Consider the following 14830-nt stretch of genomic DNA (forward strand, 5'->3'; position numbering starts at 1 on the left):
ATGGCCTGGGGTGGTGAACGTGTTCCCTGCCAGCGATGCCTGAGTTGTTAAAGTGGATCACTGTTTCTTGGCTGGTGAACATATTCACTTCTTCAATACCAGAGATACTGTTTATTCCTAACTTCTTTATTTTTTTTTAATTTTTATTTATGATAGTCACACACACACAGAGAGAGAGGGGCAGAGACACAGGCAGAGGGAGAAGCAGGCTCCACGCACTGGGAGCCCGACGTGGGATTCGATCCCGGGTCTCCAGGATCGCGCCCTGGGCCAAAGGCAGGCGCTAAACCGCTGCGCCACCCAGGGATCCCTATTCCTAACTTCTTTAAAGAGAACTGAAGTTTTTTATCATCTGCTATAGCTGTTCTATGAACCTTCTTTCGTTTTTAAATTTTTTTATTATTTTTTAAAGATTTTATTTATTTATTCATGAGAGACACAGAGAGAGGCAGAGACACAGGCAGAGGGAGAAGCAGGCTCCACGCAGGGAGCCCGACATGGGACTTGATCCGGGTCTCCAGGATCACGCCCTGGGCCGAAGGCAGACACTTAACCATTGAGCCACCCAGGTGCCCTGAACCACCTTCTTCCTGTGAGCAGTTCCTTTGCCACCAACGTGCACGAGTGCTTGCAGTCTGGCGAGTTTCTCCGGGTTCATGATAGTGTCTTTCATCTTGCTGGAGGGGAAATGGGACCGTGAGAGGGAACAGGGTTGGTGCTCAGGTGGTGTCGGGGGGCCCAGATGAGATTAGGTGCACACACTCGGGGATGCAGGATGGCAGCTAGAAGGAGGCTGGAAGTTCTAGTCTTTCTGTTGAATTTTTGTTTCTGCAATCGTGGTTTTGATTTTCAAGAGTTTTTGTTGTTGTTGTTGTTGTTTTCTCAATAGCACTTCCTTTCTAGGGATGCCTGGGTCGCTCAGTGGTTGAGCATCTCCCTTTGGCTCAGGGAGTGATCCTGGGGTTCTGGGATCGAGTCCACATTGGGCTCCCCACAGGGAGCCTGCTTCTCCCTCTGCCTGTGTCTCTGCCTCTCTCTCTCATGAATAAATAAATCTTTTTAAAAATAGTAGTTACTTTCTAAATAGCTTCCTGTTGTTGTATTATGATAATATATTATCTCTCTGAGGATAGTAATGATAGATTTTGGGGGTTTGTTTTTTATTTTATTCTCCCTTGTAATTTCTGCTTCTTCCAAATTGCTTCTCCCCCCCGCCCCCTTCTTGTCTGTTTTGGTTTCTTTCTTGTACACTAAGGGATTTCCTTAAATGTCTTTGATCCTTGGCTGCCTACTTATACTTTAGAGGACATTAAAAAGCTGATTGGAAAAACCATGTGAGAGCTGGGACATGTAGGCCAGGAGCTTAATTGTAGAATTCCTTCGACTCTTTCATTAACATAACCCTAATGAATCTCTGGGACTTCTCTTTTGGACTGGTCATATTCCCCAGAGGAGTTTTTCCAAAAGTATAACCATGCTCTTGTTGATCTTTGTTTAGGAGTTACCATTCCTTCATTTGTTTTCTAGCTTCTAAAATATTGCTGCTGTTGTCTCCTTTCCCTTTCGGGGCCTGGAGGATAGTGCGGGCATTTGCCCCCCCAGCCCCACCCCTAGGCTTTAGCTGGAAGCCTCCGTTATTTCTTTAGGATCATTTCATTGGAGGACAACTATGGGATCATCGTGTAGAAAGGTTTTGACACAGATTTCTAGATTGCCCTAAAGTTGTATGTATTCATGAAAGGAGAATGCTTTTACATAATAATTGTTTTTGCAACAAGTATTCAGTAACTTTCATGGGAATTGCATGCACTCACCCATCGGCCTCAATCCTCCACCTGGCGGGGGCAGGCTATCATGCAAGAAACGCCAAAAAAAAATCGAGGAGCGGGAGAGATAAAGACCTGCGCATGACAGCTGGGCGAAAACAGAAAGAGGACTCCAGGGGGCCAGCGCGTTAGACCGCGCCTCCCTGGCAACGGGGGAGGGTGGGAGGCGGTCTGCCGCCGTCGATAATTGGTTGGGCTCCTGGCCAATCACGAGCAGCGAGTGGCCTTGCTCACCGTCGGGGTCCACCTCCCCGTGGGCTCCGAGGCCACGCTAGCAAATGGGAACGGGCCTGGCGGGAGGGACAGGCCGCGCAGCCAATGAAAACTCCCGGCGGCCATGGGCGGGGTGAGGCCGCTGCCAGGTTTAGGGCGGAAGGAGCGGCGCCGGGTAGGAAGGTGAACGAAAGATGGCGGCGGAGTCGCTGCTGTCCGGTCTGTTGCGGCTGCTGCTTCTGGGGCTCCTGTTACCCGCAAGTCTGACGGGCGGCGTCGGCAGCCTGAACCTAGAGGAGCTGAGCGAGATGCGCTATGGGATCGAGATCCTGCCGCTGCCTGTCATGGGAGGCCAGGTGAGGAGGCGTGGAGCAAGGGAAAGGGGAGAGGGAGAGCGAGAGGGGCCGCCGTGCAGTCCGCCGCGGGCGCCAAGAGCAGCCGGGCGGGGTAGTGGGGGTCACGATGACGGCGGAGGGTCGTTGCCTGAGACCGCTCGCCCCGGGGCCGGGCCTGGGAGCGGTGGGGGCTCCCGCTGTCCGCCTCGGCTCCTGATCTGCACCCAGACTGCGCCGCGGAGAAGCGGGAGCGCTCGGCGCTCGGCCCCGCACCGCCGCAGGACCTGGGGCGCGTTCTGACGTGGCTGGGCTCTTCCCGGGTCCGGACGGGGGTCCCCTGGTTGTCGCTGACCCCGCCTCTCTCTGCCTCCCTGCCCCCCGACCTCCTTCTTTCCCAGAGCCAGGCTTCCGACGTGGTGATCGTCTCCTCCAAGTACAAGCAGCGCTACGAGTGTCGCCTGCAGGCCGGAGCTATTCACTTCCAGCGCGAAAGGGAGGAGGAGGCACCTGCCTACCGAGGGCCTGGCATCCCCGAGTTGTTGAGCCCAATGAAGGATGCTCCTTGCCTGCTGAAGGTGAGAGGGGTTGGGGAGAACGGAATGCGGCCCGGGAGCTAGCTATCCGTGTGGGAACCAGAGTGCCCCTGAGCGAAGAGGGTCGAGAGGACCTGTGGGAGTTAAGGCGATTGGAGGAGTAGACATTGTACAGGCAGGAAAGAAGCAAAGGACCGGCAACCACTGATGACACTTTGCTGAATGAAGAGGAGGGCTAGGATAGAAGAGCTCCGAGTCATGGCTAAGCCAAGATTGAGGTGCCTGAAGGGGGTCACTGTGGGCAGGAGAGAAGCCCTCCCCGTAAAGTCACCCCTGCCTCTGTCACTCTCGGCCCAGTGTCCTATTTTACTTTCATCATGGCAGTTTTCATGATCCGAAGTCATCTTACCGACTGAATCGCCAGCTTATTTATTTTTGGCCTGGAATGTGGGTACATGAGGAGGTCAGAGCATTTATCTTGTTCACAGCTGTATCCCCACTGGCTAGAACAGCCCACTGAATGTTGTAGAAGTTCAATTAATGTTTGAATACTCTATATTTTCCTGGTCCGAGTGCTTCGCGGATGCCATGATGTCTTACCTTTGTGGAAGGCAAAGAAGGATTTTTAAAAAGTCTTTTCAAAGGAAGGAGTGAAAAGACCACAGGTAGAAAACATACCCTGGAGGTATTTCTTCCAGTCACAGAAGGAAAGCAGCCCTTCCTCCTCACTGAGATTCTGGAGAATTGAGTGTGGAGGCAGAGGGGATGAGAAGTAGTTGAGAGGCTATGTGTCTTGGAGCCAGGAGAGATTCAGGTTCCAGGCAGAGATGTCCTTCACTCTATCCCCTTGATTGTTCATTTTTTTTATTGTCAGACCAAGGACTGGTGGACGTATGAATTCTGTTATGGACGCCACATCCAGCAGTACCACATGGAAGGTGACTCACGCCTACATTTTCCCTAAGCCCTCAGCAACACGTCATGGAAGGTGACCTGCCTCCCCAGTCCCCTTCCCTCTTTGTCCTCTTAGAAGGGAGTAACGGTGCTTCACTGTGGTTTCTCTTACAGATTCAGAGATCAAAGGTGAAGTCCTCTATCTCGGCTACTACCAATCGGCCTTCGACTGGGACGATGAGACAGCCAAGGTGGCAAGAGTTTGGGATTGGGAGAGAACGGGGTCCTGGCTGTAGACTAAGTGCCCTGACAAGAAGGGGTGGGTCAGAATTAGCTGACATGTTGCTTGGGGCTTGGTGGCCATTAGGACAAAGTGCCATTCTTCCTCTTTGCTTTCTTTCCTTCCACCCCTGCCCTCCTCCTTAATGTCCTCCCCAGGCCTCCAAGCAACATCGCCTGAAACGCTACCACAGCCAGACCTATGGCAATGGATCCAAGTGCGACCTCAATGGGAGGCCACGGGAGGCCGAGGTTCGGGTGAGTCTCAAGAGAGGGAAATGGACACTCCCTCAGTGATAATTGAGATTCTAAGGGAAGAGGGCGGGGTTGCAGGTTACACTCTAGGAGGTCTCTTGCAGACTCCAAACTCTAATTTTAAGACTCCTTTTTCCAATTGGTAGCTGGACGCCACTGCCCGGATAGTCCGAGGCACTTCACATCTGCATTTCCCAAATCCTCTCCTCAGAACTCCTAGCCATGCCTATTCTTTCTTCCATGTTTCATCTCTTTATCACCCAAGCTAGAAATCTGAGCATCATTCCTGATTCTTCCTTTCTTCGTTTAACGTCAGTGAGGTTGTACTGGTGTCGGCATGGGCCTCTGCTCTGGGGATACAGTGATGGACAAACATGCAGACCCTTCCCTAGATAGGAAGACATGTTAACAAAAAAAATCAGAAATGAGGGAACCCTGGGTGGTGCAGTGGTTTGGCGCCTGCCTTTGGCCCAGGGCACGATCCTGGAGACCTGGGATCAAATCCCACGTCGGGCTTCCAGTGCATGGAGCCTGCTTCTCCCTCTGCCTGTGTCTCTGCCTCTCTCTCTCTCTCTGTGTGACTATCATAAATAAATAAAAATTTAAAAAAATTTAAAAAAAATCAGAAATGAGTCTGTGACTACAAACTGAGGAATGGTGTGAAAGAAAGGAATTTAGTAAATCAGTTAATGACAAAGCCAATTCATTTTACCTCTAGATTTCTCTGACCACTCTCTTCTTTCCTATGGTTGGTGCCTTCATCTCTCACCTGCATTACTGCCATCAGCCTCTTTTTTTTTTTATTTTTTATTTAATTATGATAGTCACACAGAGAGAGAGAGAGAGGCAGAGACATAGGCAGAGGGAGAAGCAGGCTCCATGCACCGGGAACCCGACGTGGGATTCGATCCCGAGTCTCCAGAATCGCGCCCTGGGCCAAAGGCGGGTGCCAAACCGCTGCGCCACCCAGGGATCCCAGCCATCTGCCTCTTAACAGGTGTTCCTGATCTAGTGGCCCTTAACTGAATTCAGGCAGGCAGATTTATGGTGGGAAAGGTTCTTCAGGTGCTTTTAATGTGTATTCACAAACATAAACACCTATAGAGACCAGAATTACACACCTGATCACACAAGAATTCTCTTTCTGTAATACAGACTTGCACATGCAATTGTGTGCTGGTAGATGTTGAACACTAATCACCAGTATAGAGCAGTGGAGGGGGAGCCTTGATTTGTAACATTTGTTGATATCTGTGGTATAAATATTCCTACCATGGCCAGATTCATGCTATCAATGTGTTGTCAACCATCTTGCAACATTCCTGAAAATTTACCAGTTGGCTGTTGTGAACTAGTGTGAGCTGACTCCCATCATATCAGTATAGCAAGTATTACTTCTCTGTCCACTCCTGGAAAACCTTCAGTGATTCTGCTTTGGCACAAAGGCTAAGATCCAAATACTTCAGCAAGGTGAGGGTGGCAGGGGAGTGGTGGGAAGCCCTCAGATTCTGGATGTATTTTGAAGGTGGTTCCAATGAGATTTGTTGATGGATTGGATATGGAGTGGAGTCGGGTATGACTCCAGGGTTTTTTAGCTTGAGCAACTGCCATTTGCTAAAATGGAAAGGAATAGGGGGAAACAAGGTTGATGTTAGACATGGGAAGGTCAGAACGACTATAGACACCCAGTGGTGATGTCCAGTTGGTAGTTGGCTCTGTAATTCTGGAGATATAAATACTCATTGTGTTTCTTCCCCACTGGCCTTCTTTCTGCTCTTTGAATCAGTGAGTCTCCTTGTTCCTTCTGTGTAAAGCTGTCTTCCCCCAGGTTTTTGAGTGCTTGGCTCCAACCCCTCATTCAAGTTATATATCCCTGTGACATCTTCACAGGGAGCCCTAATGCAGGCATACACAACACACACACCCTTCTGCCCCCATCCTGGTAAACACCTGCAGTGTTTTATATTCTTCAAAGCATGTATCATTTCCTGAAATTATCTTATTTGTTGAGTTTAATATTTTTCTTGGTCTACCCCGACTAAAATAAGTTCCAGGAAGGCAGGGACTTTTTTTTTTTTTCCTTTTATTTTTTGTCTGTCTTACTTTGTGCTGTATCTTTGGTGCTTGGAATAGTGCCTGGCACCAAGAAGGTGCCCAGAAATTATTTGTTGAATGAATGATAAACCAATTCAGATGGGTTTTTGTTTCTTTTTTTTTTTAAGATTTTATTTATTTATTAATGAGAGACATACAGAGAGAGGCAGAGACACAGGCAGAGGGAGAAGCAGGCTCCATGCAGGGAGCCCGATGCAGGTCTTGATCCCGGGACTCAGGGGTCACGCCCTAAGCCGAAGGCAGGCGCTAAACCACTGAGCCACCCAGGGATCCCCCAATTCAGATGTTATTTATTTCATGTGAACTTTTGGCTTACCCAGAAGGTTAGTTAGGTTTCTTCAGCATTTCATATACACATATCCATGTCCACATATATCCATGGCCTAGTCTGTTTGGGCTGCTAGAACAAAATACCACAGACTGAGAATCCTATAAACAGAAATTTTTTTCCTTCCAGCTCTGTAAGTCGGAGATCAGGGTGCTAGCATGTTCGGGTGAGGGCCCTCTTCCAGGTCATAGACTTGTTATTTATTCTCTCATGGTAGAAGGGGCTAGGGAGCCTGTGGAGCCTCTTTTATAAGAGCATTAATCCCATTCGTGAAGGTTCCACCCTTATCACCTCAGCACCTCCCAAAGGCCCCACTTCCTAATACTATCACATTGGGCATAGATGTTTAGGGGGACACAAACATTCAGACCATAGCAACCCACAGGCATTTATTATCTTTTAACATATATAATCTATTATAGCACTTGCTTTATTATATTCTTTTTTTCTTGAGATTTATTTATTTATTCATGAGACACACAGAGAGAGGCAGAGACATAAGCAGAGGGAGAAGCAGGCTCCCTGCAGGGAGCCTGATGTGGGACTCGATCCCAGGACCCCAGGATCATGACCTGAGCCGAAGGCAGACGCTCAACCACTGAGCCTCCCAGGCATCCGTCTTTATTATATTCTAATTATTATTTTTTAAAAGTGGACTCCATACCCAACATGAAGCCCAGTGCAGGGCTTGAACTCGAGCCCTGAGATCAAGACTTAAGTTGAGGTCAGGAGTCAGATGCTTAAACAGCTGAGCCACCCAGGCACCCCTATTTCTTGATTACTATCCATAGCTTCAGTAGGCCAGAACTGAGGGCAAAGACTGCATTTTCCTCCTATCTGTTGAATATATGTCCTAGGCCAAGGACTGTATAGAAACTGGGGATAAAATGGTGACTGAAACACCTAGTCCTGCTCTCAGGAGATGGATATTAAATAAACAACCACAACAAGTGGGATAAAATCTAACCTGTGAAGTACGTGTCATAGGGGGCCACACAATAAAGGAACCGGCCGAGTCTAAGTAAAGGGGGGGCTGCCTGGAGAACGTGACCTTTGAACTAACAGTTGAAGGCTGAGGAGTTGGTCCAGCAGGTGTAGAGGAGTGAGAGAGGGAAGAGACATACCAGGTGAAAGGTATGGTAAGTGCCAAAGGCCTGGAGACAAGGGGCAATTGATAGCTCTTCACGGTGACTAGAGAGAATTGTGGGAAGGGAGTGTGGGGCGTGAGGCTGGGCAAATGTTAGGGGATAGTTTACATGTCATGAAACTCTCGAGCCATGTTGAGGAGTTTGGATGATCTGAGAAATAAGGGAGGAAACCAAATGAAATATTTTAAGTGGAATGATGACATATCCAATTTTGGTTCTGAAGGCTCACTCTGGCTGGAGTGTAGCAAATGATTGGGAGGCCAGTTAGGAGATGTTTGCACAGTCCAGGTGAGAGAAGAATGTGGCCTAGGGATGAAGAAATGTGAATTTTGGGGGAACTTTAGGGGCCAGAGTCAATAGAATAAGATTCATGGGTTTCTGGCTTGAGCAACTGCATAGATGGTGGTTCCATCTATAGTATCTGTAGCTTGAGTAGGCCAAGGTATGGAGTAGAGAGAGGAATATGTCTGGTGGAGGAAAATGATGATTCTGGTTTTGAGTATGATGATTTGGGTGGCTGCAGGCATCCACGTAGAGATGTCTGAGGAGGCTGTTGGATCTGTGGGTTTGGAGCTCAGGAAAGGGATCGGAATTAAACCTGGAGGGCTGGGAGTCATCAGCATATTGGCTATAATTGGAATCATGGGCTGGATAAAATCCTCCCAAGGAAACAGTACCTAGTGAAAAAAGTGGAACAGAACATTGAGGAAGCCATCATTAAAAGCATGGGCAGAAGAGGGCTTTGCCGAGAAGAAGGGGCCAGAACGGAGACGACAGTGACATATCTCAAAGAGGGACTGTCCATGGCCACAGGTGGATCTGAACCTTTCGGGAAGAGGAAAATTAAAAACTGCTCGTAGATGATCATAGGAATTATTATTTTAATAAAAGCAAAAGCAAAGCAAATAAATGCACAAGGAAATAAGAATTCACACAGTAGGCGTGGGAACCAGATGGAAAGTTCTAAGTCCTCTACGCCCAGTCTCTGGGACTCAGACCTGTGAGCAGAGGTCACTGGCGATCTTTGTTCCAGCGGTGTTAGTAGGGGTAGTAAAGAAGTGGAAGCCTTTGAAGAAGTCTGGATATGAAGGGGAGGGAAAAGGCGAGCACTAGAGGGGTTATGAGGTTGGGGAGACTGGGGCTTCGTTGTTGTTGTTTAGTGTTTTAAGATGGGAACATGTGTAAATGCTGCTGGGTGGACCTGGCAGAAAGGAGAAGGAGAATTAGAGGAGAAAGAAGGGGAAGGGAACGTGGGCAGGCCGGGGTAGGGCATTGCAGGAGCGCCGTTACCCTGAGAGCATCTAGGGTTGTCACGGGAGTGAAAGGGTGTAGTATTTGCTGGGGGGTCTGGAGGTTTCAGTGGCAGACAGTTGAGGGCATTCCTGTCAGGCTGTTTTTCATTTTTCAGTTCTCATATCCTGGTAGACCACCCATGTTCATTGCCTTCGTGATTGAGCAAACTTCCCCCTCCAGGGCAAACAGTGAAGTTCCATCTTCTCAATGCCTCCTGGGTGGGAGCGGTGTGTGTCGTGTTTGGTAAAAGTGCAGCTCCCGTGGGGTTTGGGAAACTAGCCTTCTTGAATTGAACGAATCTGGATCCCTAATCTCAATTCTTAGATTAAGTAAGATTTCACAGAGATCTAAGATTTCCCCTTTCTAATCTCTAATTATGAAACTTTTCAAACTTACAGAAAATAATGGCCTGAAAATCTACTGCCAGGGGACACGGATGTTAACATTTTGCAATATTTGCATCAGAAAGGAATAGGATGCTAATGATAGAGTTAAAACCCACCCTCTCATTTCTTCCCTCCCCCTCCTCTCCAGAAACAACCACAACCATGTCTGCCCTTGCTTTGTACTTTTTTTTTTTTTTAAGATTTTATTTATTTATTCACGAGAGACACAGAGAGAGGCAGAGACATAGTCAGAGGGAGGAGAAGCAGGCTCCATGCAGGGAGCCTGATGTGGGACTCGATCCCGAAACTCTGGGATCACGTCCGGAGCAGAAGGCAGATGCTCAACCGCTGAGCCACCCAGGCGTCCCTTGCTTTGTATTTTTAGCGGTTGTACACATATCATAGGCACTATATATTGTTTTGTATTTTAAAATTATACATTAACAGTATCAACTTGCTTTTCCACTAATCAGGGTTTGCCATCCTGAAGCATAAAGCAGAGATCTAGTTCAGTGATTCTAATGGCTGCGTTGTGTGTCATTGTTTACTTACTATCCTCTACTGAGGAGCAGTTGGGTTTGAACTCTGCACAGTGATGCAGTGGAGGGCTTGTTGTGAGTATGCAGGAGTTTGCCTGAGGGAAAAGCCAAGAGGGACAACAACAGAGTTACAGGGAAGGCATATCTTATTGGTGAATGTGATGCATTTTTCAGTCTTTAATGTGTATGTATTCTTTGTTTATTTTTATTAATATATTAATTTTTGGTTATGGTAAAATAGACACAAAAATTACTATTTTAGGGGCACCTGGGTGGCTCAGCTGGTTAAGCATCTGCCTTCAGCCCAGGTCATGATCCCAGGGTCCTGGATGGAGCCCCATGTCACGCTCCTGGCTCAGTGGGGAGCCTGCTTCTCCCTCTACCCCCTGCTCGTGCTCTTTCGTGCACTCTTTCTCTCAAATAAATAAAAATCTTTTAAAAGAAGTTACCATTTTGGGAACCCTGGGTGGCTCAGCGGTTGAACGTCTGCCTTTGGCTCAGGGCATGATCCCCCAGTCCAGGGATCGAGTCCCACATTGGCCTCGCTGCGTAGAGCTTGCTTCTCCATCTTCCTGTATCTCTGCCTCTTTCTCTGTCTCTTCTGAATAGATAAATAAATAATATAAAATAAAAATTAAAAAAAAATAGGGATCCCTGGGTGGCGCAGCTGTTTGGCGCCTGCCTTTGGCCCAGGGCGCGATCCTGGAGACCCGGGATCGAATCCCACGTCGGGCTCCCGGTGCATGGAGCCTGCTTCTCCCTCTGCCTATGTCTCTGCCTCTCTCTCTCTCTCTCTCTGTGCAACTATCATAAATAAATAAAAATTAAAAAAAAAAAAAAAAAACCTATCTTCAAAAAAATTAAAAAAATAAAAAGTTACCATTTTAACAATTTTTAAGTGTACAATTCAGTGGCATTAATTGCATTAACAGTGTTGTATAACTATTACCACTATCTATTTCCAGAACAATTTCATCATCCCAGACAAACTCTATACCCAGGAGGTAATAATTACCCATTTCTCCCCCTTCCTCCAGGCTCTGTCCTGCTTTCTATCTGTATAAATTTGCTTGTTCTGGGTACTGCACATAAGTACATCACACAATATTTGTCCTTTAGTGTGTGTCTGGCTTATTTCACTTAGCATAATGTTTTCAAGATCCATCCATGTTGTAGTATGTATCAGAACTTTATTTCTTTTTATGGCATATTCCTCTTGTGGAACACTTAGTAATATTCCATTGTACGTATATTCCATATCTTATTTATTCATCTGTTGATGGATGAATACTCTGGTGTTTCCACCTTTTGGCTATTGTGAATAAAGCTGCACGGAACATTGATGTACAAGTATCTGTTTTGAATCCGCTTGAAATTTTTTTTTAATCAGACAACTATCTAGCTCTCTTTTCTTTTTTAAAAATTAATTAATTTAAATTCAATTAGTTAACATATGATGTATTATTGGTTTCACAGGGAGAGGTCAGTGATTCATCAGTCTCATATAATGCCCAGTACTCAGCACATCACTTGCCATCCTTAAAGCCCATCACCCTGTTATCCCATCCCCCTCCCCCCTCTCCTCCAGCAACCCTCAGTTTGTTTCCTATGACTAAGAGTCTCTCATAGTTTGTCTCCGTTTCTGATTTCATCTTCTTTTATTTTTCCCTCCTTTTCTCTATGATCCTCTGTTTTGTTTCTTAAATTCCCATATGAATGAGATCATATGATAATTGTCTTTCTCCTATTGATTTATTTCACTTAGCATAATATCTTTTGGTTCCATCCACATCATTGTAAATGGCAAGATTTCATTTTTTTTTTTTTGTAATGGCTTGAGTCATATTCTATTCTCTCTCTATACACACACACACACACACACACACACACCACATCTGTCAGGGGAGGCATATCTTATTGGTGAATGATCTGTCAACGGACATCTGGGCTCTTTCCATAGTTTGCCTATTGTGGATATTGCTGCTATAAACATTGGGGTGCAGGTGCCCCTTCAGATCTCTACATTTTGTTTCATTGGGGTAAACACCTGATAGTGCAATTGCTGAGTCATAGTGTAGCTCTATTTTCAACTTTTCAAGGAACCTCCATACTGTTTTCCAGAGTAGCTGAACCAGCTTGCATTCCCACCAACATTGTAAGATGGTTCTGCGTACTCGCCAACATCCATTGTTTCCTGACTTGTTAATTTTAGCCATTCTGAGTTGGTGTGAGGTGGTATCTCATTGGGGTTTTGATTTGTATTTCCCTGATGCCGAGTGATGTTGAGCAATTACATTGAATTTTATATTAATTTGGAGAGAATTGATATTTTATGATACTGATTCTTCATTCACAATGAACATAATGTATACTTCTATTTACTTATTGCCTTGTATATTAGTAAGATTTTAATTTTCTCAAAAAAAAAAAGATTTTAATTTTCTCTACAAAAGCTTTTGTATATCTCATGTGAGGTTAGTTCTAGATACCTTGTAGCTTTTATTTGTCTTATGTGTATAGGCAAATGTTTCAACCGTACAGGTACCTTATAGTTTTCGATGCCATTGTAAATAGCATCTTTCATTTTTTTATTTTTTTAAAGATTTATTTATTTATTTGAGGGGATCAGGGGAAGCGAGAGAAGGAGAGAGAGTGAAGCCTGATGCAGGGCTTGATCCCAGGACCCTGAGATCATGACCTGAGCTGAAATCAAGAGTTGGATGCTCAACTGACTAAGCTACCCAGGTGCCCCGTAAATGGCATCTTTTAAAAATTAGTTTCTGATTGATTGTTGCTGGGGTAATAGTCACATTATTAATTTTATATATTAATCTTATATTCACAACTTTACTGAACTTCCATTTGCAATAGTTTGCAGGTTCTCATAGACTTTCTATGTGGATAATTATGTTGTCTGCAAATAGGGAAACTTTGGCTTCTTCCTTTCTAATCCTTTATATATTTTATTTTTCTTATACCTGTAGTGCAGTAGAAGTGGTTATGGTGGGCCTCTCTGGCTAGTTCTGACTTTATTTATTTTTCTTTAAAGATTTTATTTATTTATTCATGAGAGACACAGAGAGAGAGAGGCAGAGACACAGGCAGAGGGAGAAGCAGGCTCCATGCAGGGAGCCCACTGCAGGACTTGATCCTGGGACTCCAGGATCACACCCTGGGTCAAAGGCAGGCGCTAAACCGCTGAGCCACCCAGGGATCCCGGCTTGTTCTAACTTTAAAGGAAATGCGCCTGAAGGGTAGACCCGGTGGTGCAGCGGTTTAGCACCACCTGCAGCCTGGGGTGTGATCCTGGAGACTCGGGATTGAGTCCCACGTCAGGCTTCCTATATGGAGCTTCTCCCTCTGCCTGTGTCTCTGCCCCTCTCTCTCTCTGTCTCTATGAATAAATTAAAAAAAAAAAATCTTAAGAAAAAAAAAAAGTGCTCCTGAAGTTACACTATTAACATGATATTTTCCTATAGGCTTTTTGTAGACACCCCTTATCATGTGAGTGAAGTTCCATTTTATTCCTAGTTTCCTAGTTTGTGGAATACTTTCATCATGGGTAGGTGTGGAATTTTAACACATGTTTTGTCTATATCTATCAAGATGATCATATAACTTTTCATCTTTATTTTTTAATATGGTGAATTCAAACTAATTCATTGTCTAAGGTCTTTTTTACCCTTGCATTTCTGGAATAATTCATGGTCATAAGGTATTTTTTTAAAGATTTTATTTTCTTTAAGTATGTAATCTCTCTACCCAACGTGGGGCTTGAACTGACAACTCTGAGATCAAGAGTTATGTGCTCTATCAACTAGGCCAGCCAGGTGCCTCTTGAAATATTCTTTTTTTTTTTTTTAATTTTATTTATTATTTATGATAGTCACAGAGAGAGAGAGAGAGAGGCAGAGACACAGGCAGAGGGAGAAGCAGGCTCCATGCACCGGGAGCCCAACGTGGGATTCAATCCCGGGTCCCCAGGATCACACCCTGGGCCAAAGGCAGGCGCCAAACCGCTGCGCCACCCAGGGATCCCCCTCTTGAAATATTCTTAATACATTAACATATTTGGAACACCTGGGTGGCTCAGTGGTTGAGCATCTGCCTTTGGCTCAGGGCGTGACCCCGGGGCCCTGGGATCAAGTCCCACATCGGGCTCCCTGCATGAACTGCTTCTCCCTCTGCCTGTGTCTCTGCCTCTCTCTCTGTGTCTCTAATGAATAAATACAATCTTAAAAAAAAAAAATGCATTGACATATTGTTTCCTAATATTTTAATTGATTTTTACAGCTCTTTTCTTTTTTTAAAGATTTTTATTTATTCATGAGAGACACACAGAGAGAGAGGCACAGACACAGGCAGAGGGAGAAGCAGGCTCCATGCAGGGAGCCTGACATGGGATTCAATCCCGGGATCTCCAGGATCACGCCCTGGGCTGAAGGCAGCGCTAAACCGCTGAGCCACCTGGGCTGCCCTACAGCTGTTTTCATAAGTGAATTGGTCAACAATTTTCTTGTATTGTTTAGTCTTGTCTTGGTATCAAATTGTATTAGCTTCATAAATGTCTTGAGAAGTTTCTCTCTTTCCTTGTTCTCTGGAAGAGTTTGCTAAGATAGAGATTATTCATTAAAGGTTTGGGAGAACTCTGTAAAACCACCTCATCCCAATACACCACAATACTAT

The 14830-nt window shown here is 45.7% G+C and overlaps 1 protein-coding gene across 6 annotated transcripts in view; it reads left to right on the forward strand.

The window, feature by feature from the left end:
- Nucleotides 1-2196: 2196 nt before the first annotated feature.
- Nucleotides 2197-14830, forward strand: part of OS9 (OS9 endoplasmic reticulum lectin) — a 30594-nt gene continuing 17960 nt past the window's right edge. For 5 of the 6 annotated variants that reach the window (XM_077913568.1, XM_077913572.1, XM_077913570.1 and 2 more), the window contains exons 1-5: nt 2197-2395; nt 2773-2949; nt 3782-3845; nt 3976-4052; nt 4240-4338. In XM_077913568.1, the coding sequence (XP_077769694.1) occupies nt 2234-2395; nt 2773-2949; nt 3782-3845; nt 3976-4052; nt 4240-4338 (579 nt within the window). In that variant the 5' untranslated portion in view covers nt 2197-2233. The remainder of the gene's footprint in view (nt 2396-2772; nt 2950-3781; nt 3846-3975; nt 4053-4239; nt 4339-14830) is intronic. The other variant, XM_077913569.1, reaches the window with a different exon arrangement.

Source organism: Canis aureus, chromosome 11 (genome assembly GCF_053574225.1).
Source record: "Canis aureus isolate CA01 chromosome 11, VMU_Caureus_v.1.0, whole genome shotgun sequence".
Classification (NCBI taxonomy): Eukaryota; Metazoa; Chordata; class Mammalia; order Carnivora; family Canidae; genus Canis; species Canis aureus.